The sequence below is a fragment of the Silurus aristotelis genome, assembly GCF_946808225.1.
Source record: "Silurus aristotelis genome assembly, chromosome: 11".
Taxonomy (NCBI): domain Eukaryota; kingdom Metazoa; phylum Chordata; class Actinopteri; order Siluriformes; family Siluridae; genus Silurus; species Silurus aristotelis.
The window spans coordinates 2,897,408-2,925,389 of record NC_139584.1 but is presented as its reverse complement, the minus strand read 5'-3'; the positions used below and the strand labels follow the sequence as shown (position 1 = coordinate 2,925,389).

At 42.1% G+C, this 27,982-nt stretch overlaps 1 protein-coding gene across 14 annotated transcripts; it reads left to right on the top strand.

The window, feature by feature from the left end:
* The first annotated feature begins 116 nt into the window (after positions 1-116).
* On the top strand, positions 117-27,971 carry tfe3a (transcription factor binding to IGHM enhancer 3a). 14 transcript variants are annotated; one of them, XR_014535821.1, is made up of 11 exons: positions 119-532; positions 10,411-10,524; positions 13,057-13,291; positions 13,494-13,718; positions 17,391-17,486; positions 22,157-22,274; positions 23,254-23,310; positions 24,019-24,094; positions 24,823-24,970; positions 25,847-26,896; positions 26,969-27,971. XR_014535821.1 is itself a non-coding variant. In XM_083554946.1 (10 exons), exons 1-10 carry the CDS (start codon positions 381-383, stop codon positions 26,291-26,293), a joined length of 1,734 nt encoding a protein of 577 aa, XP_083411072.1. In that variant the 5' UTR covers positions 117-380; the 3' UTR covers positions 26,294-27,971. The 14 variants fall into 14 exon arrangements, 12 of the variants coding, with proteins under 12 accessions (XP_083411072.1, XP_083411077.1, XP_083411078.1 ...); XR_014535822.1 differs by lacking the exon at positions 119-532 and adding an exon at positions 7,707-7,994; XM_083554946.1 differs by having other exon boundaries at positions 117-532; positions 22,157-22,307; positions 24,019-24,127; positions 25,847-27,971.
* Positions 27,972-27,982: the final 11 nt, after the last annotated feature.

The following is a 27,982-nucleotide window of genomic DNA, read 5'->3' as shown; positions in this document are numbered from 1 at the left end:
AACAAGTTTTACATCCAAAAACCGCATTACGGTCTGCTACAGCAGTGCGTCATGAAAATGGAATCGACTCTAAAGCATCGGTTCTTTTGAACCGACATGAGCCATGAGCAATTTATGGTCAGCTTCTTCTGTGAATCTTATCTGCTGGAGTGGTCATTTCAAGCGAGGGCTTGGAGGAGGGGAAAGTTGGATAGATCTCTCGGAAAACTGAAAGTTGGTTAATTAAAAGGAGACATAGCTTCCTAGCTGCTTTTCTAAGTGGTTAGAAAAAAAGAAAACTTTTTTCCAAGAATTCAGAGAAGTTTAGAAGACCAAGGAGTCAGTCTGAGTATATATATATATATATCTGAACATCTACTATCTGTAGAGTTTGTGGAGAAATGTCCCGGCTGTCTTTAGGAACTCCACAGCAGGGAGAAGAGAAGGACCAGCAGGACCTACAGAAGAACCGCAGGCAGGTAGAGCTACCTGGAGACCAAGCCCAGTCCGTCTTCGTCATCCTCGATTCATCGGAATCTCTCAATTTGCTCAGGTGAGTGCAGAGGATCTGTGTATCTAGGAGTCCTGCAGGAATGAATGGCACGTTCACAGGTAACATCTGGTACAACATCTGTCTTGCAAGACTCATATTACCCAGGAGATCAGTGATAGGAGGTGAGATGGATCTCATGAGTACCTTTGCATAAGTAAATACTGTATAAATCAAGCTAGTATAAATATTTGGTGTATTAGGCGTCTGCCATGTTTCTTTATTGATTGATTGATTAATTGATTGCAACCTTTGGTTTTTTTTTTTTTCCTGAGTTGAATATTAGGAAGCAGTTTAAAAATCAGGGTTAAAAGCTATGACTAAGAAACAAGATGCGATCAAGAACATCATGCTGCTGGGAAATAACCAACGAGCCTCCTTTCCCCAGCGAATACACACCATGGTCAAATAGTAGTAATGTTACAACAGTTTATCCATTTTTATCCATTTATAGTTACGTTGTATTTGTTGTAATGCCTACGAGGCCAGTTAATTCTTCAGATAGATGGGGGGGAGAGATATTGCATAGTACAGGTACAGGTGTGTGTGTGTGTGTGTGTGTGTGTGTGTGTTTTATGTGCAAGATGTAGTGTTAGAGGCTTTCACAGTACGTCTCATGAATGCACTACAAATTCTTTTTTCGCAATCTCAGCGATTTTAGGAAGCTGGGTCAGGGTTTGGGTTTGGGTTGGAGTGCAGGATCAGCGCAGGATCAGCCATCCTTAAGGGCCTTTGCTCAGGAGCCCAAAAGTGACAGTTCTTGGACTTGATCTAGTGTTAGGGTGGAGAAAATCAGAATCGGTAACCAATGAGCCACTATTTCCCTATACAGATGGTTGTGTGTGTGTGTGTGTGTGTGTGTGCACTATATGATGTGTATGTACAGTGCTTTGAATTGTACAATGATATATAATTATATCGATATACAAAATCTCAGCTTTTCCGTCATTGAATTGATGATCGTTCATCTATCACTTTCAGAAGAAGAAGTTGATTAATCCAAAATAGCAGCTTGTTTCGTTACCAAGGAACCGCAAAAACTTTTTTTTTTTTTTTTACCCAGAATTTGTAAACCTTGACGGCTCTCAAACCTTCTGCTAGCAATCGGATTTGAGAAGAAACTTGAAAAATATTACATTATAGATCCTTGTTCTGGACCTTTGACGTTCCTCAGTAACGAGCTAATGATTTGTGGCACGAGATAAAAGCCGGTGTGGAGTCAGAGAAAGGAATCCCAGCGTTTTGAAGTGGGGGACCGTCGATAGCGTTTGCATCACGGTTCAAAGTGCCAGGGTTCGACTCGAGAGTCAACCGACGGTTAATGCAAAACAAAATCGCGGTTCGCGTACGTCTGAGGTGTTGCCATAAAAGCGTTCAAACCAGCGCCTTTTGACCTCGTTAGCAACTGCTGCTCGTCACACTCTCTCATGTGACTCGAACACACTTTGCTGCTCTCAGCACCAGTGTGGCTTCGTATCTTTATGTCTCTGGTGTGACGCTTTGATAGATAAATCATCCGGCAGACTGCAGACTAAGCTCTTAGCGTTTACAGGAAAAAGGAAGCAGGTTTTCGTGTGACTCTCGCAACCCGGAGTGCTGATAGAGGCTCGCTCAGATCTTCCACTCTGACACGCATAATGATCCCGAGGACAAGGAACTTGTTTGTGCTGAATCTAAGGACATATACATGGGAGGGGGTCGTAGGGGCAACCACAAAGATCGTTTATGTTCGGAGCTGGATTAGCCAGCAAACCCTGGGCGGTAAATAATTATTTTTACCTAATTTTAACCTCGGCTTGATTGCTTTCAGGAGATGTTTATTCATCAGTGGAGATAAACATCAATAAACTCGTCACGCTTAATCATTAGTTATACACTCTGCACTTGGGTAAACAGATCGAATGCATAACACGCGCTGGGAAAATGGAAGAAGGGATTACCAACAAAAGAACAACATTAGGAACCTAATAATTTACCTTCGTTAAACGGTTATCTCTAATGGGCGAGCCAGAGGTGACGTTGGTGATGAAATCTCAAGAGGAACCAGACTCAAAAATGGAACCTCATCCTCATCACCCAATCTCCATTCATTATACTAGAGTTCCATCATTTTTATTCTTATCGACTGTTCATGTCAATGGTAGCCCTGAACCAGTGAAGCAAACAGCCCACCTTCCTGGTTCTTCCATATCAACTTTATAGATCTCACATGGAGAACATCCTCAGCTGCAGCGAGTGGTCTCCATCCCGAAGAGAACTTTCTCTTAGAAATGCCTGTCGAACGAAATAGTGACAGATTGGAATCGGTCCAAGATTTGTCATATCTTCTTCTCTGATCTGTTGTGTTTTTCATGTGAACGCAACTAAAACGGTTACATCATCAGTTGCAGTTACACCATCAGGCAGTAAAACAATATAACAATCAGATAGTGTCCGGATTGTAAAATATATATATATAATCCATAACCAGTGATGGACGAAGTAAAAAAGTGTCCCTTTAAACTTTCACTTGATTTGAAGTACGAAAGTTTTTGCCTTCTAATGTACTTAAATATCCAAAGTATCCAAATGATTTATTATAACTATAATGTTCCTGTTATCATTTTTATCACAAGACTCTTTACTTAATCACCTCAGTTGATGTGTCAAGACTCGAATGTGACTCTCAGCACACTGATCTATTAATAGAATGATATTAATGACTCAAACACTGATTTATTTCTATTACAATGATCATGAGCTCAAAAAATCCTGCAGACGAGGTCACGTGTGTGGTGGTAAGTTCGAGTCTGGAGTTTCTTCATCATTAATGAACTGATGCTGAACTGTATGTTGGTGATCAGTAGATACACCAAGCGCCAAAACACGTGTAAAACCGAGCGTGCGCTCGACCCTGATTGGTGACTCGCTGCGTGTTTCCCCGGTTACGTTTTATTCGCATAAACAAAAAGGAACAACCAATTTCACCAACTGTGAAACACAAGTAACAGTAAAAATCTCCCAAAATGGAAACACTTCAGTAAAGTACAGATACGTGAAAAAGCTACTTGATTACAGAAACAAATTACATTTACTTCATTACAGTTCACCACTGATCATTTAATATCCACTGCTTCTGATTTGTTTGTATGAAAGACGGTTTTTGATACATTTCATTTCGGATATATTTAAGCAAGGAATTTTTGGAAATTCCCTTGAACCCAAACTGGAACCCAAATAAAAAGCCTGGTCTGATGGATCTTGATTTCTGCTGACGCACAGAATTTAGGAATTTATTAAAAAAAATTTATATACAGTACAGACCAAAAGTTTGGACACACCTTCTCATTCAAAGAGTTTTCTTTATTTTCATGACTATGAAAATTGTAGTTTCACACTGAAGGCATCAAAACTATGAATGAACACATGTGGAATTATATATGGAATTATATACATAACAAAAAAGTGTGAAACAACTGAAAAATGTCATATTGTAGGTTCTTCAAAGTAGCCACCTTTTGCTTTGATTACTGCTTTGCACACTCTTGGCATTCTCTTGATGAGCTTCAAGAGGTAGTCACCTGAAATGGTCTTCCAACAGTCTTGAAGGAGTTCCCCGAGAGATGCTTGGCACTTGTTGGCCCTTTTGCCTTCACTCTGCGCTCCAGCTCACCCCTAAACCATCTCGATTGGGTTCAGGTCCGGTGACTGTGGAGGCCAGGTCATCTGGCGCAGCACCCCATCACTCTCCTTCTTGGTCAAATAGCCCTTGATGCCTTCAGTGTGACTCTACAATTTTCATAGTCATGAAAATAAAGAAAACTCTTTGAATGAGAAGGTGTGTCCAAACTTTTGGTCTGTACTGTATATATATGCATATATAAAGCTAAAGATTATTGGACATGGGACCAGGATGAAGACACTGTAATTTCATTGGGATAAAGTGTATAAAGCTATTTATTCTGAAAAAAGTTGGAAATTATCAAATGTAGAAAAGAAAAAAAACAATGTTTTCACAGAAAAAACACACGATTCGTAGATTAAACCTACTGCATTTCCTTAGGAACACAAATCGTAATGTAAAGGCTATAAAATGTAAAAAGTTGAATCATGGAGTGAAAAATTATTATAGTTTTTTGGTGTTAAATTCGAGGAAAAACCAACAGTCGATGCAATTCTTCTTCTATAAAAACCAAAAAAAAACCCAAATAAATAATGATCTATTCTGGACCAGGCCACGCCCATCCAGAAACAATTAATCATAGCATTAATGTAATCAGTCAGAAGAATTTAAGTGATTTGCAGACACTCTTTTGTCCAGATGGGACGAGTGGATGGACAGCATTCAGGAAAAATAAGTGAATACTCAATCTCTCTCAAACCCCCCTCCCCCCCAATAGCATGATGATGATGATGATGATGATGATGATTTTAGGTTTATAACCAGGTTATGACATCAAGATCAGGCTTTAGGAGGTTTTACAGCACTAGATTGGGTTTAAGGGTCTTCCAGTTACCTTTAATCACTGACTATAATAAAAAAAACTCCACTGTACTACACTGGTTTTCTGATATGTAAATAATATCCCGGTCTTTTCCTGGTGCTCATGGAGCCGAGCGCTCAAACCGGAATTTCCTTTTCACAGACACTGAAAATCGGAGCGACATTCCCACATTTTTCTCTCTAATGAATGTTATACATTTGTTTTGTTTTTTTCTTTTAAAGAAAGAACAGTTTCACGGCGTGCCGTCCTTCTGTTTCCCGTCCCGCTTCGGTGCTTTGAAGTGAAAGTCACATTGCTGACGGGTTTATTAGTTAAAAGCGTCTGTCACTGGAGCGCGTTTTGGTTTTTTCTTCAGAATAGAAAGGAGCCTGTTTTCCTGCCTTCATCCTGAGCTTTAGATCCGAGAGGAAATGATTCAGCAGAGCTGCTCGTGTAGGTTTCTGCTTTGCTGAGTGCAGGGGAACGCCGTGTCCCATGGAAGACCTTTGTCAACATTTGTCTCTCTGTGTCAAAGAGGATCTGTGTCTTGTAATGGTGTTACTGTACTGATTTGTCAGAAGGTTGTTCCTTAAACTTCCACTGCTTGATGATGAACATCTGAGGTTCGATCACAGCAAACGATCTCCTGTTATCACTTACGTTATAGCAGCAATTTCTCATCTCTTTTTTTCCTCTCTTTCTCTCTCTCTTCCTCTCACTCTGATTTATCTCTCCCTGTCACTCTCTCTCACTCTCTTTCCATCTCTCACTTGCACTCGCGTTCCATTACTCTGTCTTTCTCCTCATCCCTCACTCTCTATTTCTCTCTTTTTATTTCTTCCTATCTCTCCCTCATTCTCCATCTCTTATTCCCCCCATCTCAACCTTCTCTCACCTCTCTTTTTTCCTCTCCCTCTTTGTCCCCCTTTCCCTTCCCTCCCACTTCTCTATCTTTCTCCATCTTTTCTTCTCTTTATCTCTGTCTCTCTCTCTTTCTCTCTCTCTCTCTCTCTCTCTCTCTCTCTCTCTCTCTCTCTCTCTCTCTCTCTCTCTCTTTTCATCTCTCATTCTCTCTCCCCTCTCACACTCTCTTTCTCTCTTTCCATCTCTCCCTTCCTTTCCATCTCCTACTCTCCTCTCTCCCTTTCTTTTTCCCCTCTTTCTTCCTCTCTCCCCCCACCTCTCCCTCTCTCTCTCTCTCTCTCTCTCTCTCTCTCTCTCTCTCTCTCTCTCTCTCTCTCGCTCACACAAGAATAAAAAGTTGTTTTATTGGCATGACAAATATTGTCTCTCTCTTTTTCCCTCTCTACCTTTCTCAACCTCCTTCTTTCTTTCCATCTCTCTCTCTCTCTCCCTTCCTTTTCTATCCTCTTTCTCTTCCCAAGGATTCAAAGGTTGCTTTATCGGCATGACAAATATTAACTCTCTCTTTCTCTCTCGCTCTCATTCTCTCTCTTTTACCCCTCCACCTCTCTGCTCCCTTTGTATGTTAATAAGACACAAAAGTATCTCATCATGAAACCACACATCATGGATTCCTCATGTTGGGAAACTCAGAGGAACATTTTCTCCTCTAACTGTTAGAGACAGCGGTGCAAACCGGAGCCTCTTCCATCAGTACCGTAAACTTCAGCATATTTACAGTAACAGTTTTCAGCATTCGGTGGAAGTTGCAGAAACAGTAACACATCAGAGCGAACGTGTTACTGAACTATAAAACTGTGATTTGACTTGCAGCCAGAACGCCTGCTCGAGCTGCTGTTATTGACAATTAATCAACACCTCCTGACTAATCAGATACGAGGATTCGACCGTCTGTGATATAAAGAGATATAAATAGATTTTTGCAGCAGCTGCAAATTGCTGGTAGATTGTCTGCAAACATAATTTAAATATTGTGTAATACTATTCCATAAAATTAGCATAAGCAGTAATTCAGTGATTATTAAATACATGTAGGATGAGGTTTTTTTTTTTTTTTTTTTTTTACTCAATTTGATTTATTTTGGTTCGTTTATATTTTATTTATTTACTTACTTTTTTTCAGAAGTATTTTAGTCCCAATCTTACCTGGACCTAGATATTATTATAATCAATTATACTATCAGTTAATATGATTATTATAATTATAATTATTATTATTATTATTTATAGTTTATATTTTTTTATTTATAAATATTTAGTAGCTTAGTCTAATTAATAATTTGACATGTTTTCAAATATACTTATTATAATATATAATCATAATAATCATAATAATAATAATAATAATTTATAGGGTTGTTTTTTTTAAGATATAAGTATTTTAATACTATTTCTAACTGGTCTCAAATATCCTTACTACTACTACTACTACTAATAATAATAATAAAATAATTATCATTTATTTATTAAATGTTTATTTTTATTTAATTTTTATTCATAAATATTTAGAAGTATTTTAATCCTATTTTTACATGGTCCCAAATATAATAATTACTTAGTTACTTACTTTATTAATGTATTTATTTAGCAATTTATTAATTAATTTAAATGTAATATAACTTTTTCATTTTTATTTAATTTTCCTTACTTTTTTTTTTTTTTAGATTTTCACCACGCCCTCCTCCTTTTTTACGCTCCAACACTTTGTTTCGGCGTACAGATCTGTCCAATCACATGTACGCGTAAGCACGAAAACAGACAGAGTTCAGCCAATAGCAGCGAGGAGGCTTGATTCCGTCAGCCAATCACGTTTTGGGAGGCGGGCCTAATGTGGTTTGAGTACGCACCGGATGAGTCGGCGCGATGGCGCCCTCTGTCGGTTCCTCACTTGAGGTCTCTCTCTTCCTAATTTTAGAAACTCGCTGTTTGTTCCGTGGTGCGCAACTCGAGCGGTTTCCTGGTTAGAAGAAGGATTTTTACCTTCTGTGTGTCCGTGGACGCTTTTTTCCCCTTATCCCGGACTGCTGAGGCGAAGGGAGAGATTCTGTAAGATGCCCACGGCGCTTTCGTCTGACCTGGTAATTAATCCGGGAACGGTTACGCGTTTTCGGTACAAACATGGCCACGATACCGGGTGGGGAAAAAGACATGGTGTACATGGTTTCCTCCGTGGTTAAGGGGTAATTTTTACTTGTTTTGTTTGGATTTGTCGGCTGATAGGTGGCTGTTCAGGGGCTGTTCGGATCAATAGCGCATGCGTGTTAAAAGTATAACATGGCTGGGGTTGTGTTTTGCTGCTTTGACACCTTGGTTCCAGGTTCTAGTTCCCAGGTCCTAGGTCAGAGGTTCTAGTTCCCAGGTCCTAGGATCCAGATCCCAGGTCAAAGGTTGCTGGTCCAAAGCTCATGGTTCCAGGTTCTTGGTCCTAGGCTCTAAGTTGCAGGTCCAAGGTTCTTGGTCCTAGCTCCCAGGTTATAGCTCCTTGGTCCTAGGTTCTGTTTCAGATCCCCACTCCTCAAGTTCTAGGTTCTAGGTTTTAGTCTCCAAGTCCTAGGTTCCATGATCTAGATCTTAGGTTTCAGGTTCAGATTTCAAGTCCCAGGTTTGATCTCTCAGGTTCTATCTCTGGTTCCAGGTTCTAGCGCTCTGTCCTTGGGGTCCTTTTTGTACCAGGAGATGATCAGATCCCCATCATTACAGCGTGTCAGTCAGCGCTACGAAGGAAATGCGTGTATCAAGACAACCATCTGAAGCATCGCAGAAATTGCACGTAAGCCGAGATCACGACATGTAGATGTTTCTCACGAATATTATAGAAATGTTCTGGAGAAACGCTTAAACTCGAGTTGCCATAAATCCAATTCCGCAGCTCCGGATTTGTTTCAGGAACGTTCCTGAGAATTCTGCCGTAATATCCTGAGCTTTAATTCCGACCAGAGATCGGAAATCATTCCTGGACTTCCTCAATGCCGAGAAGAAAAAAGGAAAAAGTCTGAGCTGGATCTCATTCATGAGCCTGGGTTTATTCCACAGACGGAGAACCTGCAGGAATCCGGCTTGTACTTTTACAGTTTGGCAGATGCCCTCATCCCTCGTCTATTTTATAGATCCGAGCAGGTTTTTCTCCTCAGACTGTAGTGAGGAACGTTTTCGAGTTTCTCCGTTTGGTTTTGTTCTTTTTGGGCATGTGCTGTTTCTGAGTTCCATTTTCAATGTGGTTAACAGCTTTCATGTAAAAAAATGTTCAGTATGTCAGCAATGTTCAGAGCATCAAAACATCTCTTCCTCTCTCTCTCTCTCTCTCTCTCTCTCTCTCTCTCTCTCTCTCTCTCTCTCTCTCTCTCTCTCTCTCTCTCTCTCTCTCTCTCTCTCTCTCTCTCTCTCTCTCTCTCTCTCTCTCTCTCTCTGCGCGGTTCCTGCTTCGAGTTCTTGGTTTCACACGCTCTGCTTATTTGCTTTGATTTCTGCGAGACTCGAGGCATCATCAGTTTCCACGTCTGATTCATGCACGCTTTGTAAACATCCCATTCCACTCTCGAGTCTCTATTTGCTCTTATAAAAAGCTTCGTTGATCTTCCCAGATAATGGAGTTTATGGAAGCCTGGGGTGAAGATAGCAGGAGATCTTCCACTCCAACCCATGTAAAGCCTATCTTCATGGACCAAAATGAAGGAGCGCGAAGTCTTTGCTTCACTTAAACTAGGAGAACAAATCTGTTCCAGTGACTCAATGCTCCTCTGCACAAAGCCAGCTCCATGAAGATATGCTTCACATGAGTTGGAGAGGAAGATCTCCTGCTATTGAATACATTTTGGTGATGAGGCACCCCCAGGTCCTATGTTTCTGGTCTTAAGCTCATGGTTTTCCAGGTCCTAGCTTCCAGATTCCAGGTCCTAGATTTCTGGAATTAAGCTCATGGTTCCATGTCCTAGCTTCCAGGTTCTCGGTCCTAGGCTCTAAGTTGCAGGTCCTAGGTTTCTGGTTGTTCAACACAAACACTTTTTTCATTATAGAAATTGTTCATAATTTACTACAAACTACAAACGAACAATGTAATAAATAAATAAAAATGATTACGTAAGGAAGGACAGATATATTCTTTGTAATTCAACTCCTTCACACACTAATCATCTGCTCAGGTGTCCACAAACTTTTGTCCAAACTTTTTTAAATTTTTTTCCTTTTCAAAATATTATTGGGAATTCGTGAGTTCTCAAACGTTCTCCAAAGCAGGATTCGTCCGTTACTGAGCAAACTGGTTCGGTGTTGGGCCCGAGCCAACTTCACCTCGTCCCCTCAGAAGGAAAGCTGCAGTAAATCAAGTCTGGCTGCGTGATCTACTGCCCCCGTGACCTTTCGCTTTCCCCTAGCAGACTTTCCCTGAAGAAACGTCTCTGTGTAAACTAGGTTTTACCCAACGTTGGGAAATATTTACTTTAAAGTGCTGCTTCTCTGTGTTCATGTTTGTACCAAATCTTTCTTCTCTCGTCTCAGAGTGGAACCGATTTTACCCGAGTCAGGAATCGTCGCTGACATCGAGGTGGACGGCGTCCTCGCGTCCGAGTCGGATATCTTCTACCAGCTCAAGAGCCAGCCCATAACAGTCAGGTGAGTTTGTAACGCGTTACGACACGCACGTGTAAATGTGGTTTTTGGCAGCGCTGGAATACGTGTGTGGACACCCGATTGTAAACATCGGTGCGTCTCGTTCCACCTTTGGTTCCCGTTTGCTCTTCTGGGCGGAAGCAAGATGCTCCAGGAGGCCTGGGGGTGCAGTCGGCATGACTCCAGGATGAGAGCTCTGTTGCAGGAGATCTTCCATTTCCATCCACGAAAACCGGCTCAGGTTTAAGTAATGGGAAAATGTCATGCAACCACATCCAGAGATGTTCCATAAGCTTGTGTGAGGTGCAGCAATACGTTAAATCCATACGCGGTGGTACCAAAGAGTTTCGCGCTGTTTACAAGAAAGTACTGTATTTATCTACGTCTACACACCTTCACATCAATACAGCGCCCCCCAGAGTTTCCTGCCACTCCTAATGGAAGTCTTCTTTTTTCAAAACGTGTCAAGCACCTTCTGCGATTCGATGGCACCTGTTAGCGGGTGGATTTATTTATTAGGCAGCAAGTGAACATTTTGTCCTCAAAGTCGATGTTAGAAGCAGGAAAAATGGGCGAGCGTAAGGATTTGAACAAATTGTGCTAGACGTCTAGACGACTGGGTCGGAGAGAGTCTCCAAAACGACAGCTCGGAATCTTATCAAAAGTGCTCCAATGAAGGAACGGGGTAAACCTGGCGACAGGGTCGTGAGGCGCGAAGGCTGGTCCGTGTGGTTCCGATCCAACACAAGCTCAAACTGCTGAAGAAGTTCATGGTGTTGATGATCGACAGGCCACGACTGTTTTAGCAGCAAAAGAGGGACCAGTAACATATCAGGCAGGTGGTCATAATTTCCTGATGGTTGTATTTATATCAGCTCACGTTGTTAGTGAACACAGACTCCACTCACTCGGCATAATCCAATTCTGGTCCGCTTTGTTCTTCCACCAATTACGTTCACAAAAACTACCCCCCCCCCTCCCCACCCCCCACCCAGTGTGGTATTTTCACCGCCTTTGATTTCACCCGATCAACTGAAAGGCTTTGAAAGGTCATAGAAGTGTTTGGAAGAGTGTCAGGGTCACGAGCCCCCCCCACGCCAAGTTCCGGCTTTGCACGCTTCAGCCCCGAGCGTGCGCGAGCACATCTGCTTGTTGTTGTTGCCGTTGGCTGTTTAAAGCTCTGGGACTTCCCACAGTGACTCAGCACGGTGCCGGCTTTATTGGGAAAAGCAAGACAGTGGGGCTTTTGCGGGAAATTCTTTACATGTGCGGAATTTTTTTTCTTTTCTTCTTTTCTTTAGTTGCTTTATTCTATTGAACGTTCAGTTTTTGGGAAGTTTTGGTTTTTTTTAGATTTTTCTGGGTTTCGTATTTCCTGTCTCAGTAAGTCCAGGTGTTCTGGTCTGGCTGGATTTGTTCGCTGAGGAGAAAAAAAAAAGAAAAACTGTTTTGGAAACAGTGTTTGCACTCTGCATCCTGTGAGATCCAGTAATTTGACAGCAAGACGTCGTCATTGTGTTGTAATTATTCGTTCTGGGGGGTGAGGCCTCGCCGAAGGAAATCCATCAAACAGGTTATTTATGTTTATTTATTTTTTTTACGCAATTTCCAGAAAAGCTTCCTGATTCGGTTTTAGTGCCGACGGATTTGAGGAAGGCTTAGTGTTGCGTCTAATTGACACCGCTAACTGTGTGTGTGTGTGTGTGTGTGTGTGTGTGTTTGAGTATACAAAAAAGTTTCGAAGAAGGAAAAAAAAAAAACCTTTTCAGATGTTATGTTTGGAAAAATTGTGACCAAATGTATTGGGACACACAATAGTGGTTCTTCCTGGGACCTTCTAAAATGCTTAACGTAGCTTAATGCGATAAGACAGTAAACACATTAATAAGATATGTAAAGACAAACACGTGAGTCCAGGATCTGAACGCTTTTAAATGCGTTTAATTACGCGTTAAACTTTATCTTTTTTACTCGTAAAGGAAAAAAAGTTTAACTAAATGCGACAGGACGGCGTTTTTTTATTTATTTTTTCTTTCCAAAAATCAAACTCGATCACACTGCTTGTCTGTACACAGCATGCTTTATTATAAACGTGTTCCTCGAGTTTGGTCTTTTTAAAAAACGCCGTCTTATCGCATTAATCCAAGTTTTTCCAATGTCCCTTTTTTCCCAAACTGATACCACAAACCTGCACACGAGTATAAGACGTCTTATGACTTTCCTTTCATTTGAACTACGGAAACCCAAACCTGCTCCTCGAAGATATGGATTGCAGTAGAAGATCTCCTGCTCTAAAGCTCTAAACCCTATTGAACACCTTTTGGAATTCATTTTCCACGCTGACTGCACCCCCAGGCCTCCTCACCTCATCAACATCACTACTTTACTAACACCCATGTGGCTGAATGAATCTCCACTAATCACAGATCTCTATTAAATCTAGTGGAACATCTTCAGTTTTGGTGTTACAGTAAATATATTATCTTCTCTTCCTGATGGTGCTGAAAGCCGTAGACCGTTCTTGTGTTCTTTCAGTGGCTCGGTCGCCCCCGCGGCTCCTCCTGTGACCCTGAGCACGTCCGCCATGTCGTCGCGGGTGTTGTTGAGGCAGGAGCTGATGAGGCAGCAGGCGCAGGACCAGGAGAGGAGGGAAGCCCAGCAGCAGGCATCCAGCGCTCAGCTCCGGACCATCGACTCCACTCCTGCCATCTCCGTCTCCTCCTCGCTGCCCAACGCCCGACCCACGCAGGTCCCCGTGGAGGTGCTGAAGGTAGGCGTGCGTATGCACTCTGACGTATGATGTCATCGTCGCCGCTTTTTGGGTAAATGGTCTCCGTCATTTTTCGAATTGTATTTCTTGACTGTGATCAAATCAAACACCTCCCCCTGCCCAAGCTAATCTACTCTGATACCTTCTCCATATCAAAGGCAACTTAGAGTTTTTTTTTTTTTCTTCTTCTCCATCTCCTCAGGTTCAGACTCACCTGGAAAACCCGACTAAGTATCACATCCAGCAGGCTCAGCGGCAGCAGGTGAAGCAGTACCTCTCCCACACCCTCGGCAACAGAGTGGCGAGTCAGACCCTGGCGTTGTCGCCCTCGCCCCAGTCAGGCTCCGCCCCCGAGCTGGCTCCGGCCGCCAGCAGCACTCCCAGCAGCCCGCTGGCTGTCCTCAGCCTCAGCTCCAATAAAGAGGAGGTAATTCATCAGATCTCACTGTATACATCGCATATTAGAGCACACATTTCCTCGGAAGTCAAAATTTCTACGGAAACACGATTCAGCCGACTCGGGATGCAATACGATACGGGTTTCACGATACATTTTTTTTTTCTTCAAGACAAAATGCGAAAGTGTGCTTCTGTTGTTTCTCAGACAAACTGTTGCTCATTTCTTTTTGAAAGTAAAATGTATTTGATGTCAAATCACTAAACTGAATCGCGGATCCCAAATTAAATAAACGACTAACACCGATAAAAAGAGTTTTCTCCTCATGGAATAAACCCCGACCAGAATCGGTTCATTTTCCACGACCCGAAACCCGATCGCAACAACTTAACGCCGCTACGCTTCAACTGATTAAAGCTACAACTTGCTGGTTGCTGCGACGCCTGTAAAGCGTATTGCTTCAGCGCCCCCTCTGTTTAAAAGGCGCATCGCAATTCGTTTAATTAGTTCAATCGGTATTGTTTGTTGCAGTTCGTTACAATTTTTGAAAACTAAGGATCCTGAAACTGCAGTTCGTCGCCCCCTTTCTTTATTATCCATACAGAAAAAATACTTTCTGCAGTGAAAAAAGCGTTTATTTTGGCCAGAATGTCATTTTAACAGGTCAAAAATCCTTGTAACCCAATAGTTACAAAACAAAACAAAGACTTGGTCAGTTTTACATTAATGGAGTTTGTCAGACGCCCCCCCCCCCCCTCTCTCTCTCTCTCTTTATCTCACTTATACAACTGAGCAGCTATGGGGTTAGGGGCCTTGCTCAGGGGCCCAGAAGTGACAGCTTGGTGTGACTGGGGATTTGAACTCGCAACCCTCGGATACATAGTCCAATGCATTAACCACTAAGCTAGTTTACCTTTTGCAGTTCGCACACTCAGCACAAGTTCCCCACATGCTGTTTCTCTAAACCGTTTTGGTTTGGCTTAGCAGGTGCAGCAGTTCGGCTTGGCAGAAACTTGCTGTTCAGCGGTTTTTCGTCTTCCAAGAAATGTCTGGCATCTCCATAAGACGCTTTAACAAAATAGGGCACAATAGTAAAATGATCCAATACACCATCCAGGCTACACTTATCCTTCAGAATAATTAACATCTAGCATGTGGATTCGTTTACAGAGGGAGAGCTAAAAGACCTATCCGTATTTCTTCACATGTTTTCACATGCAATATGTTTGTGTATATATTTATAAAAAACGAGGACCGATAAAGTTTTTTTTTTCATAAGCCTAAACAAAACGGGTCATTTTGAATTTGATGGCTGCAACACGTCTCAAAAACGTTGGGGACGGGCCAACAAACGTCTGGGATATTATTCAAATGTAACAGTGGAATCAGTAGGAATCCTGACTTTTCCATATGCCATATCTTTTTCAAACTGTTACCACAAACATTGCATTTGATGCTACGAGCATAAAAGTGTGCATAAAAGCCGTGTTTTCATGTATTAGAATAAAAGAACTACTCCTATAGAGCTCTTTATACCTGACTTTACACGCACATCTCCACAAAATCGACTGGAATATCTTCCCGGAAGAGTGGAGGCTGCTATAACACTCAACTGGAGACTAAACGTTTCAAAAGAAGCACGTAGCAAATCTTATGGTCAGGTTTGCACACAGTGTAAACGTAGGTGATGTGGTCATGCAGGTCGTACTCCCAGCTCGACTCGAAGGTGGTGTAGAGGTTGTAGTCTGTTGTATGTCTAGGCTTTTTCGTATAGGGAAGTTTTTTTTATGAACCGGTTAAAGAACGGGAACCGAAAACTTCCCGTATTGCCCAGCGCGCCGACACGTAGCCTCGCGTCAATCAGAGATTACCTCCGTCCTAAGAAGGCTTACACGGTAATATTTCAATACGATCCTATTAGGGAATTATGGAATTCCGTAGCCGTCGTCTGATCTACGTCTTTTTTATTTATTTATTTTTATGAATGACATTTTTATGTTTCTCAAACTAGTCTATAGGCAAAAGTGTGTGGATTGGGGCTGAAACAATTCCTTCGAGTAACTTGAGTTATTCGAATACAAAAAAGTTGGTTAGTCCATTTTTTTTTTTTTTCTCCCCCCTTTCAAAGAGCACTGTGTTTCCCCACGGACTATTATCACCGACGCACCACCTGCTAAACTCTGGACAGTGCGTTTACCTTTTTAAGTAATTTAAAATAGATTTTAAATTTTTATTATTTATAATGGTTTTATTTGTATTTGCATTTTGATGTCATTTGCAATTAAATGCACTAAATTGGTTTAGTTTGTTCTTGTGTGCATTTTTCAGCAATACGGATTTTCTGAACAGGAAACTAAGTTCATTTAAAGAGACCCGTCTTATTTTCTCTTGTATGTGTAGTATTGCTTTTTGATGAAGAAAAAAATACTTCTTATCTCATTAATCGATGGTACTAATCGGTAGAATACTATTAAAATAATCGCTAGCTGCAGCCCTAGTGTGGACATTAGGGGGCGCCACAACGGATCATCCGTCTCCATACCCCCCCTGTCCTCTACATCTGCTTCTTTCAAACCAACTACCTGCATGTTTTCCCTCACCACATCCATAAACCTCCTCCTTGGTCTTCCTCTTTTCCTCCTTCCTGGTGTCTCCATCCTCAGCATTCTCCTACTGATATAACTCATGTCCCTTCTCTGGACATGTCCAAACCATCTCAATCTCACCTCCCTCACCCTGTCTCCAAAACGTCCTACATGCGCTGTCCCTCTAATAAACTCACTTCTAATCCTGTCCATTGTCGTCACTCCCAATGAACATCTCAACGTCTTCAGCTCTGCTAACTCCAGCTCCACCCCCTGTCTTTTACTAAATGCCACTGTCTTAAAAAAAATATATAATTCACGTTGCTTTCGAAATATTTCCACCGGTCGAGGAAGCAGAAGTGAAAACTAACTCCTAGACGAAGAAAACGCGGTCTAGCTCAAACGTTTCACAACGCGGGGATTTCGGGCCCCGTGGCGTCGAGGCGATTCTGCTCGTCTTTATTATCAGCCTGCACTACGGAACGGAGCCAGCGTGATCTTTAAATATTTCCAAAACCCTGAAAAACACAGCTGTTTAGGAAATGTATGCGCCGTTGTCCGTGGTTACGGAGCACCAATGTGTTTTAGTTCCTTCAGCAGCGTGTTCAGTTCCTTGTGTAAATACAGTAGCATGCTTTGTCAGGTCCTTGTGAAGTCTTCCGGCCCCTCGCGTGCGTTTACCGTCCAGTACCGCGTTGTGCTGGTAAATTTCACACTAGCAGCCCAATGGGCCTCTGCACACTTAGCACACTTTGTGGGGTTTGGCTAAGAAACCTCCACTGGATGTGCGACTCCTTTCCTGCGAACGTCCCTAATAAACTCCACCAGGCTGCCGCAGGGCGCCATTATGAAAAATACAATCCTTTGTGTCTCGCGTGGACACGCAGCTTAGCGATGTTTTGACATGACCTGCTGTATGTCTCATGTCAGAGTGACCCGTGTGTCACCATGAAACTGCTTCTCTCTGTTCCTATTTTAGACCTATAAGCTTTATGAGTAAGCTCGCCCTTTATGTCCAAATGTCAAGCAATTGTTTTTTTTTTGTTTTTTTTGTTGTATTTTTTACTCCTTTTCTGCTCAACCGATCATTTTGTAAACGTTTTTCGTGTCCGTGCAGATCGACGGCGTGATTGATGACATCATCAGCCTGGAGTCCAGTTTGAACGACGAGTTCATGACGCTGATTGACACCGGACTGCAGCTGCCCAATACGGTATGTCCTTCCAGCTACAACTAGGGGTGTAAGAAAACATCGATACACGTGAGTATCGCGATACTTTTTTTGCCGATACCGCGTCGATTCGCAAAAACGCAATGTCGATATTTTACATTTTTTTAAATTCAATTCATACAATTCATGCATTTCAGTTTGTATTCCGACCGCTAGACAGAATAGTAGTCTTTTTATCTCTGAACTTAAACAGTGACAGGAAGTACTAGCATAAAGACGTGCGCCGCTTATTCCTTAAATAAGAAATATCCCAATTTATATCTCTTTTCTTAAAAATCTTATTACCACCCCTATATCGTTTTGCAAGATTCTTGCCAATACACAGCCCTAGCTGTTACCTTACTTATTAAAAGATCTCCCTGTTGATTACTGGAACAAAGCAAGAATAAATACAGAGTCCTCATTAGCTTTTTTTTGTCAATGAAAGCGAAGACACTTCCTGTTCAAAACTATTGACTATGAACTTGGAACATAACGTCAAAACAAGGCAAAATACCCAAGAAACAATCATTAAATCCATGGCGTATGTAAGCTGCGAATCAGAGGCACAGGTGGTCAGTATAGCAGACGTGGTACGCAAGCGGTCAGAATAGCACCAGTTGCACAGCTCCCAATATACACAGAACGACGTCTTTTAGCACACTGACCTATGAGGGTCGGTGCTTCCTGTGACTGCGCGTGCAGCCGTGTGCTGCCATCTATTGGCATGTTGCAAAACTAGTCTTGAAACTTTTTGATACCATCGTGTATAAATTCACCTACTTGGTTGTAGCCGGGTTGCCAGATTGCGTCACAAAATCCCAGCTAGATGGTGGATGCTTATGTGGTGACAAGAAGTTCCCAGTTCTCGTTTCTTTTTTTTTTTCCTTCTTTAATGTCGTTTGTTTCTTATTTGCGAGATTGGTAGTCGAAAAGTATTGGGACACTTCTTCCACAAACTGTTCCGTAAAAGTTGGAGACACAAGATTCAAGTCATCTCAAGCCAAGAAGCTTTTATTAAACATATATAGCTGACTCAGTACACAGTGGAGTAAGACAACTTTCCTCTAGAACCCTGGTGCTACATAAAAACAACCTCACAACAATGTCTTTGGATGAATAGAATCACATTTTCTCTTTATTTGAACTAGGAGGCCCAAACTTGTTCCAGCATGACAATGCCCCTTAATGACAATGCAAAACACCAGCTCCATGAAGACTCCATAGGTTGAAGTAAAAGATCTCCTGCTATTGATGGAGCTCTGACCTCAACCCTATCAACCCTCCTCACCTCACCTACATGAGTACCTGATTTTACTAACTGGCTGAATAAGCACAAATCTCCACACGCAAACTTTAAAATCTAGTGAAACATCATCTTATATCAGGGCCTTCATTTGCTTTATAAAAATTAATTCACCCACAAGATTTCCTCCACGTTGACACGATTGCATCAATTCTTCACTCATCATAACGGCCGATTCGGATCCAATGACTAGGAAAGACCAGTGAGGAACACTCAACTCATTGTTCACAAAACCAGTTTGGTAACATCGGTGCATTATCATGCTGGAAGTTGCTTTTAGAAGATAGGCAGCATTATTTCAAAAAAATGTTGGCGTTCAAGCAAAGATAGATTGGTGTTATTTTTAAAAACCAAGATTTCCTCACACCATTACACCACCCCCACCAGCCTGGACTGTTAAATGCAAGGCAGGTTAGATCCAAGGATTTATTGTGCTGGTGCCAAATTCTGACCCATTGCCTAAATTCTGTACCTTAGCAGAAATCAAGATCCATCACACCAGGCTGTTTTTTTTTTTTTTTGGTTTCCAGTTCCCATTTTTTAAATTTCTACATAATCGTAGAAGTCTTGCGTTACATCATGTTACATTTGTCAAAGTTTTTTTTGTCCTTTACATAAAGGTTAGTGAGCGCTGATATACACATTTTTGCAACCAGGGCATCATTTGCATGGTTCAGAGAGCGCACTTAGAATTTGACACCCACGTAATCCTGTTGCAAATACTCCAAAAATTCTTTGCTTAAATATATATCTGATATGAAATACATCAAAAACCGTCGTCTTTCATACAGACAAATCAGAAGCAGTGGATATTAAATTATCAGTGGTGGACTGTAAAGATGTAAACGCAATTTGTTTCTGTACTTAAGGAAACTACTAGTTTCTTATGACGTACTGAAATCGGGACTATTCGCGAAACGAAATAGTTACGATCCAAATTGACAATCGCGAAAAAGTGAGGACTGCGAGATTCGAACCGTAACTTGGAAGGCAAATACTTTTGTACTTTTACTCAAAAGTTTGAAGGGAGCACGTTTTACTTTTATTGGAGTCACGTTTTACCTCATGCATCTCTTTAACTCAACTACCACCATTAAAAACGATCGCCCTTTTCCTTCAGAATTAGCTTACACGCGACCAAAACTGACACGTCTTCGCAGCGCCTTCTCCCACGTTGTGAAACCTGGATGTTGCGGCAGACGTGAAATCTGACAGAAATCTGTCACTCTGGTAAAAACATGACCAAGTTTCGAAATGAGTGCACCGATTGTAGGTCACTTCAGGGTTGTATCGAATACCGGTTTAGATTCTGGCAGCGTGTGTAACAGAACAGACAAAGCGCAGTCGTAAGTGAGGTTTTGCTAGCAGCCCTCAGGTCTCGGCATGTCGCTAATTTCTCGGATCCGTGTGGTTGAATTCGCGCAAGAGCTCTTGGAATCCAGCGGTTCTCTGGAAACCAACATATACTTTTGACACATGGCTACTAAAAGGGCGGTACTGGGTGGGGAGCAACTCCCTGAGTTAACACAGAAGCACAGGGGTTAGACACACACACACACACACACACACAGCGAATAGGTTTGTGTGTGTGTGTGTGTGTGTGTGTGTGTGTGTGTGTGTGTGTGTGTGTGTGTGTGTGTGTGTGTGTGTGTGTGTGTGTGCGCGCGCGTGTGTTAAAGCTGATAGCCAGCAGTGAAAGAGGGCTTTTTTTTATCTGAGTGATATTTCCCCATTCTTAACGTTCCTTTTTTTAACAACCCAAAAAAATAAAAAGCCGTGAGAGAAAGAGGAACAAGTGCACGCTGTTGGAGAGTCAGGCGAACATGAGGATTCTGGTTTTAGTGCCGGAGAATGAAAAGAAAAAATTTAAAACTGAGGTAAAAACGAAATATTTTTTTTTGCACTCAAACGATTTAAGAAATAACAGATTCAGAGGACGTAGTTTGTAGTTCTTGTGGGGAACAGGTAGGACGCGGGTGCATTTTTTTGTACGTTTGTTTGTTTTTTCATTTCGTCGTTTTGCTCGATTGCAAACATCATTGCGAGTAGATAGCCGTGCGGTTTAGCGTAGATTAGTTTAGATTAGTATCGGAAAAAGCACATGGCTATGTTCGAGTTGTAAAGCACAGGCACTGAGGAGAAAGAGGAAGTTCTAGAGGAAGTTAAAATGCCATTGATTTTCTTTTTTTTTTCTTTTTTTTTTTTCCTCTGTGAAATACATAAGATAACGATTTTCAGTCTCGTATATGGTCTCTCACTTGGGCATGGTGTCAAACATTCAGGAATTTCTATTACAACTCGAATGGAATATTTTCTTTTTTTTTTTTAAATAAGGATCCTTCAGTTTTTTGATAGCAGGCTTGTTTGTAGAAGTCGAAGCAGCCGGGATTGCGCATGACCTCGGAACGTTGCTGGTATTTATTCCCGCTTGTGGTGCAGCAGATCCATTATTATGTCTAGTCGATTTGATGGTGGCTGTATGATGTAAGTTGAGCGATCATCCATACGCCACGTGGAGGAGGTAAACACGTTTTCTGGTCAGCGTATAAGCAGGACGATATTCGTTCACGTTTGGAAATGTGTTGTTTTTATTTTCTAAGCAGTACAGGACGCGAGGAATCCAGGGCTGGGCATCTGGTGCGTTCCTTAAAGCCAGTTACTGCTGACACGTTCGGATTTCCAAACCACAAGTAAAGATACGATCATGAGACTGGTATGACCGGAATGAATAAAAGTACTTTTTTTAATGCTGCTTTATTGTCTGATTTTGTATTAAACGATGCACGACCCGGGAGACGTGATTTTGTATGTAGATGCGTGTTGTTTAATTTGGGACGTGTGAAACAGACCGCACTGTACAGGTAGTCCCAGAGTTTCTGATGACCCCATCGTAACTTAAAAACATCATACGTGGAGACATGGCCTAGCCTACCCAGGAGACCTAAAGAACGACGATCAGCTTGCGGTAGTATACTGTAATTTGTTAATATTTTAACAAATAAATAATTTAGCAAAATTTACACTACCGTATTGAATAAACTATACGTTATATATATATATATATATATATATATATATATATATATATATATATATATATGCATGTGACCTGTTTGCGTGAGTGAAGGGGGCGGAGCACACGCAGCTACGTTCTCTCGCCTGGCGAAACAAAAAAAAGACTCGTTACAATTTTGTGGAATAATTTTAAGATGGAATAATAGTTAGCCGAAACCATCGTACACAGGGGACCGGCTGTATTACGTCGTCCTGAATGCACGTGGTGCGACACGGCATGCTGTTCAGGCAGAGATAACGCGCCGAGTGGGCGGGGCCTGTTTTTGAACACTGTGCTATTGGTGGTTTGCAGCTGCCAGTCTCAGGAAACATCCTGGATGTGTACAGCAGTGCCGGGATGACCACACCCACCATCACCGTCAGCAACTCGTGTCCCGCAAACCTGCAGAACGTGAAGTCGGAGCTGACGGGTAAATTCGAACCTGTTCATCGCTTTTATGCATGTTAGTTGGTTGTTTTCTCCCACAACAATTTTAAAATATTTCTATTCCACTGTTCTTTCGATAGACGTTTTTTTAAAATATATATAGCTGAGGCTATTTTGCTAATAATCATCTAATAAAGCCCATCACCAATACTCCCAATACACCAATTACAACCCAAATCCTGGCATAGACTTAGTCCTCTTCCTCCATTGTACATTAAAGTTCACCTGATCTCAGTCTCCTGCCTTTGGCCGGAGTTTGTCTGAGTCGGCACATTTTTATTTTAACGATTGTTTCATTAGGTAAAGGTGCTCCAATCCAAACTCCTCAATAAGATTAATATAACTTTTAAACCTAAAGTCAGTCCGATCATCTGCAACCACCTCTACCAGGTCTACTGACATCTGGTGCATCACTGGTATCTCATGAGCATCTTTTTAAATTCTATTCAATATCTCATTCATACAACTCAGCATTTTGCAGCAACTTGTTGGTGGAGGCGTTTGAACTCACGACCTTCTGACCAGAAGTTCAACAACCAATGAGCTACAACGTTCCTGGTTGAAGTGATCAACCGTTCACTTGAATGCAATCCGTTCATTACAGTTGGTAGCAAACTGTTTGTATGTGAAAATGGTAAATTTTCCAACTAGGAGTTGTAGCGTATTAATTATAGTCCAAATCCATCTTCATGGTTCTTCAACCTTTCATAGTAGCCTCATAGAGTTTTAGGGTTCATTTGGGGGAACGTCCTGAGTGGTTTCCAATTGTCTCCATTCAGATGTTGGGCAGAAGGTCCAAGAAAGAAGAAGGGAACCAGATTACTGGTATCTCAGGAGCGCGAGCGATTGGGAGAAAGAGAAACGTGGATTAATAGATTTATTTTCATGATCTGATCTAGTTTTTCATGAGGGGGGAACATCATGTCAAGTCATCTCATTGCACCATGTCCTGTTTTTTCCAGATGCCGAGGCCAAAGCGCTCATCAAGGAAAGGCAGAAGAAAGACAACCACAACCTCAGTGAGTTTCGTCCTGCTCTTGCTCAATCCCTTTTGATTGTGATTTCTGAATCAATTGCGACTTTCGTTTCCACGTTCTCCTTAAAGGTGACCCGAAAAACAGGAAGTAGCTTGTGACTTTTTAAGCACGCCAGATTGCACTCGCCGATCGCGAACAGATAAATCGAGCGAGACGAATAAATGTAGCGCCAAAAGTATCGGGACACCTGGCTTTAATTCCAGCCACATTGGAGACGCACAATGATATTGCATAGCAGATCTTTGAACTAGGAGACCCAAACCTGGTCCAACATGACAATGCAAACCCTGTGCACAAATCCAGCTCTATGAAGATATGCTTTCCATGGGTTGGATGGAAGATCTCCTGCAGCAACCCTACTGAAGATCTTTGGGATGTTTTGGAATGCTGAGTGCACCCCAGGCCTCCTCACCTCATCTTCATCAGTACCGGACTTTACTGACTTGGTAAATCTCACACAAATCTCCACAACCACACTCCAAAGTGTCGAGTGGAACATTTTCCCAGAAGAGTGGAGCTTTTTATAAGAGCAAATCCGGACTAATTGTGGAATGGGTTGCCAAGTGTGCACAAATGAACTTTTTGTAATCAAGTGAATGTACAAAAGGTGTGCGTGTGCATTGTTAGTAGTATTATTACTTGTAAGTGTTACTCCTGCGTTACTAAGCGGATTTTTTTTTCCTTCCACAGTCGAGAGGCGGCGCAGATTCAACATCAACGACCGCATTAAGGAACTGGGAGATCTCGTTCCCAAATCCAGCGACCCGTCAGTATCAGAAGCTCTTGCGCTTTCTCGAGTGTATTTATGTCCCTTGTTTTGTACAAACATACGTGAAGCGTGTAAAGCCGCAGTCACACTGGACTTTTTTGGGGGAACTGCCTCAATCTGGCGGCTTCCGAATACGATCCGGTGGGATCTAATCAGTTTGCTCCTAGTGACACGATTTTGGAAGTACGTGGCAGCAGGGGGCGTGGCCAAGCGGCGGTTTTGTGAATGGAAGGCGGAGCTGAAGGAAACAATGGTAAGAATCACGTACCTGTCTGTTAAGGGGTTTAATTAATCAGTGTTCTCTGTTTTGCCCCACACTGATGCTGTTTAGGAATGCGCACACACACACACACACACACACACACACACACACACACATTCCAAGGGGTAACTCGGGATACAGTGATTAAATTAAATTCACAACAGCTATGTGATTCTCACAATTACTTCTTCCAGTGCCGCCCTCCATTCACTAATCAGTGCTCAGCAACGCCCCCTGCTGGGCCCCTGAGCAAGGCCCTTAACCCTCAACTGCTTAGCTAATGAAGTGAGATAACTGCAAGTCGGTCTGGTTAATGGCGTAAATGAAATGAATTCGAGTCAATGGAATGAAAGCGTAGTGTGATCGAGGCTTTGCACCACAACGTTCTGTCAATACTAAAGACAGGCTGCGACCTGGGGACAGGATCTGATCTGGGTGTGTGTAACTGCCTCTATATATTTAGTGAGATGCGCTGGAACAAGGGCACCATCCTGAAGGCGTCGGTGGATTACATCCGTAAACTACAGAAGGAGCAGCAAAGAGCTAAAGAGATGGAGCAGAGGCAGAAGAAGCTGGAGCACGCCAACCGCACCCTGCTGCTCCGCATACAGGTAGGATATCCTTCCGTTTCTCCTTCAGTTTATCTCTCTCTTTTTCTCCTTCCGTGTCTCCTTCTCCTCCGTTTTACACTCACACGCTGACGAAAGTTTCCTAACGGTGAGTAACGTATCGGAATCACTAATACGGCGTGACCTTCTGAGCGAGTGACTCCGGGAATTACGCTGTGGCGCAAGAGCATTTCTCAAACGCTGTCAAGCCGTGGCCTCTACGTGACTCTGCTGCCCGAGAGTAAAGAGAGAGAGAGAGAGACAGAGACAGAGAGAAGGAGAAAGAAATGAAGTAGATGAAAAAAGAGAGAAGATAAAAAAAAATGTCACAAACAATTATATACAAAATACAACTTGCAGTTAAATGTGAAAGAAAGAAAGAAAGAAAGAAAGAAAGAAAGAAAGAAAGAAAGAAAGAAAGAAAGAAAGGGAGAAAAAAGGGGAGAAAGAAGGAAAGAAAAGGGAAGAAAAAAGGAGAAAAGGAAAGAAAAAAAGCAGAAAGGAGGAAAGAAAAAAGGAGAAAGAAGGAATGAAAGAGAAATAGATAGAAAAAAGAATTAAAGAAAAATAAACAAAATGTAAAAAGGAAGGAAAGAAAGAAAGAAAAGAAAATTAGAACAAAAAAGTAGAAAGAAAAAGTACAACTAAAAATAGGGAACGAACGAAAGAACGAAAGAAAGAAAGTAAGAAAGAGAAAATGTAGATAAAAGTAAAGAAGAAGAATAAAAGGTAGAAATAGAATAAAACTGGTAAAGTAGAAAAAGAAGAAGAAAAGGAACACGCAGGAAGAGTTAATGGTGAACAGAAAGCGATTGGGTTGTGGTTCTGTGTCTGAGTGTTGATTTGTGTGTTTGTTCTGCTCTGCATGGTTCGGATCAGGAGTTGGAGATGCAGGCTCGTCTCCACGGCCTCACGCCGTCTCAGCTCACAGACTCCATCATCGCCCAGCAGCAGCAACAGCAGCAGCAGCAGCAGCAGCTCACCTCCGTGCAGTCGAGCACCGAGCCAGTCTCCAAAACGCTTCTGACTCTGGGTGGTCCAGCATTTAATCACACCCAGGTCTCCTCGTTACTCTCCCCTCCCCCTTCTGCCTCTCCGGTGGGTGGGGCCATGACCATCCCGCTGGACCTGGGAACTCTGAGCTTTGGCGAGCTGGACGAGCACGGCTCCTCCATGTTCAGCCCGGGGCTGATGGCCGGTGAAATGGGTCTGGGCGACATTCTGATGGACGACAGCGGTGCCGACCCCCTGCTCTCGTCCGTCTCACCCGGAGCCTCCAAGACAAGCAGCCGCCGGAGCAGCTTCAGCATGGAGGAGGATTTGTGATCGACCCTCATCCTGATTTGACTCTTTTACGAGCAGGCTTCATAAAAAAAGAACGAACTGTGCTGAGGCCTGGCGTCTTCATTCCTGGCGTCTCGCAATGCTGGCCAGCAGAGGGCAGCGTATCCTGAGGTCGACTCTGATTATAATTTTATTGTAAAAAAAAAACCACACACACACACACACACACACACACAACAAACTATCCTGCCTAAATGATGGAGTTTCCAGGCTACTGGAGCATCACAAAAGGATTCTAAGGTTTTCCGGTTTTCTGAAGACGGCACCGTATGAACAGATGTGCGTAGATTTTAAAAGCAGATGTTTTATGGTTTTATGTTTCTCCGTTGCTCTGCGTTCCAAGCAGGAGTTGGCATTTTATATTTCTGTGCTCATCAAGAAAGCAGAGATAGATATATATATATATATATATATACACACATACACACACACACACACACACACACACATTTCTGAAAACTCAACAGTACAACAGTACAGCTGTGTGCCCAGGGGTTTTATAGAGTGTAAGCCACACCCTGGTTTATTTATGTTCGGAGAAAAAAAGTAATCAAATTGTGTGTGTGTGTGTGTGTGTGTGTGTGTGTGTGTGTATATATATATATATAAAAGTAACGATTGATTGAAATCTCTGAACTTCTCATAATGCAAAAAAAGTCAATGCAAATGCACCGCTTCGATCTTCTCGGGTTTTTCAAGCTTCAGCGCCATCACTTGCTCCACAGACGTTATGTCCTACACCAAATAATAAAATATATGCTTTAGATCATATTTAATACTTCTGTGTTGGATTGGACTGGATTTGGTGTCGCTGAACGCTTCCTAGATCATCATCTTAAAATAAAAAGGAATTCTCCTACAGGAGACGACGGATCTTCACGCTATTATCTTATATAAGAAATCTATTGTAGGGATACATTTATTTTGAAAATGGCCTACACGAGGGATTCGAGTAGGACTCTAATCACAGGAAGTCACCGCAGAAGAGGAACCCGTCTATGCAAAATGTGTAAACAAACACTGTATGCCAGAGAACCTTATACACAGTCCTTCTGTTTTAAAAGGACGCTAAAGACCAGAGTTTGGATATACATCATATGGACAAAGATTTGTGGACACCTGATCCTATCAGTGGCGTGTGCTTTCCACGTTTAGTTCCCATTTGCTCTTATAATAAGCTCCACTCTTCTGATGTTCCACTTAGTAAAGATGATCCAGTTAGTGAAGACACACTGATGTAGGTGAGCTGAGGAGGCCTGGGGTGCAGCCAGCATGGAAAATTCATCTTGAAGGTGTTCAGTAGGTTTGGAGCTCTATAGCAGGAGATCTTCCACTCCAACCGATGGAAAGCAAATCTTCAGGGAGACGGATTTGTGCATGTCATGCTGGTTAAAGCGAAGGGGAATTTTATATCCATCCAAAGACGTCCTACAAAAGTTTGGTCAAGTTTGTGGCAACAGTTTGGAACCGCATATGGGGAAAGTCAGGTGTCCCGATACTTTTGTCCTTATAGTGTATAATTACGTATATATGCATAACTAATGAGCATTTTGTGAAATAAAATAGTAAAAGAAAAAGGACGCTGCATCCGTGATTCATTTTCTTTTGTTTTAATTACAATTAGGAGCAAATTTCAATAATAAATATAATAAATGATGAACACTGGTTACT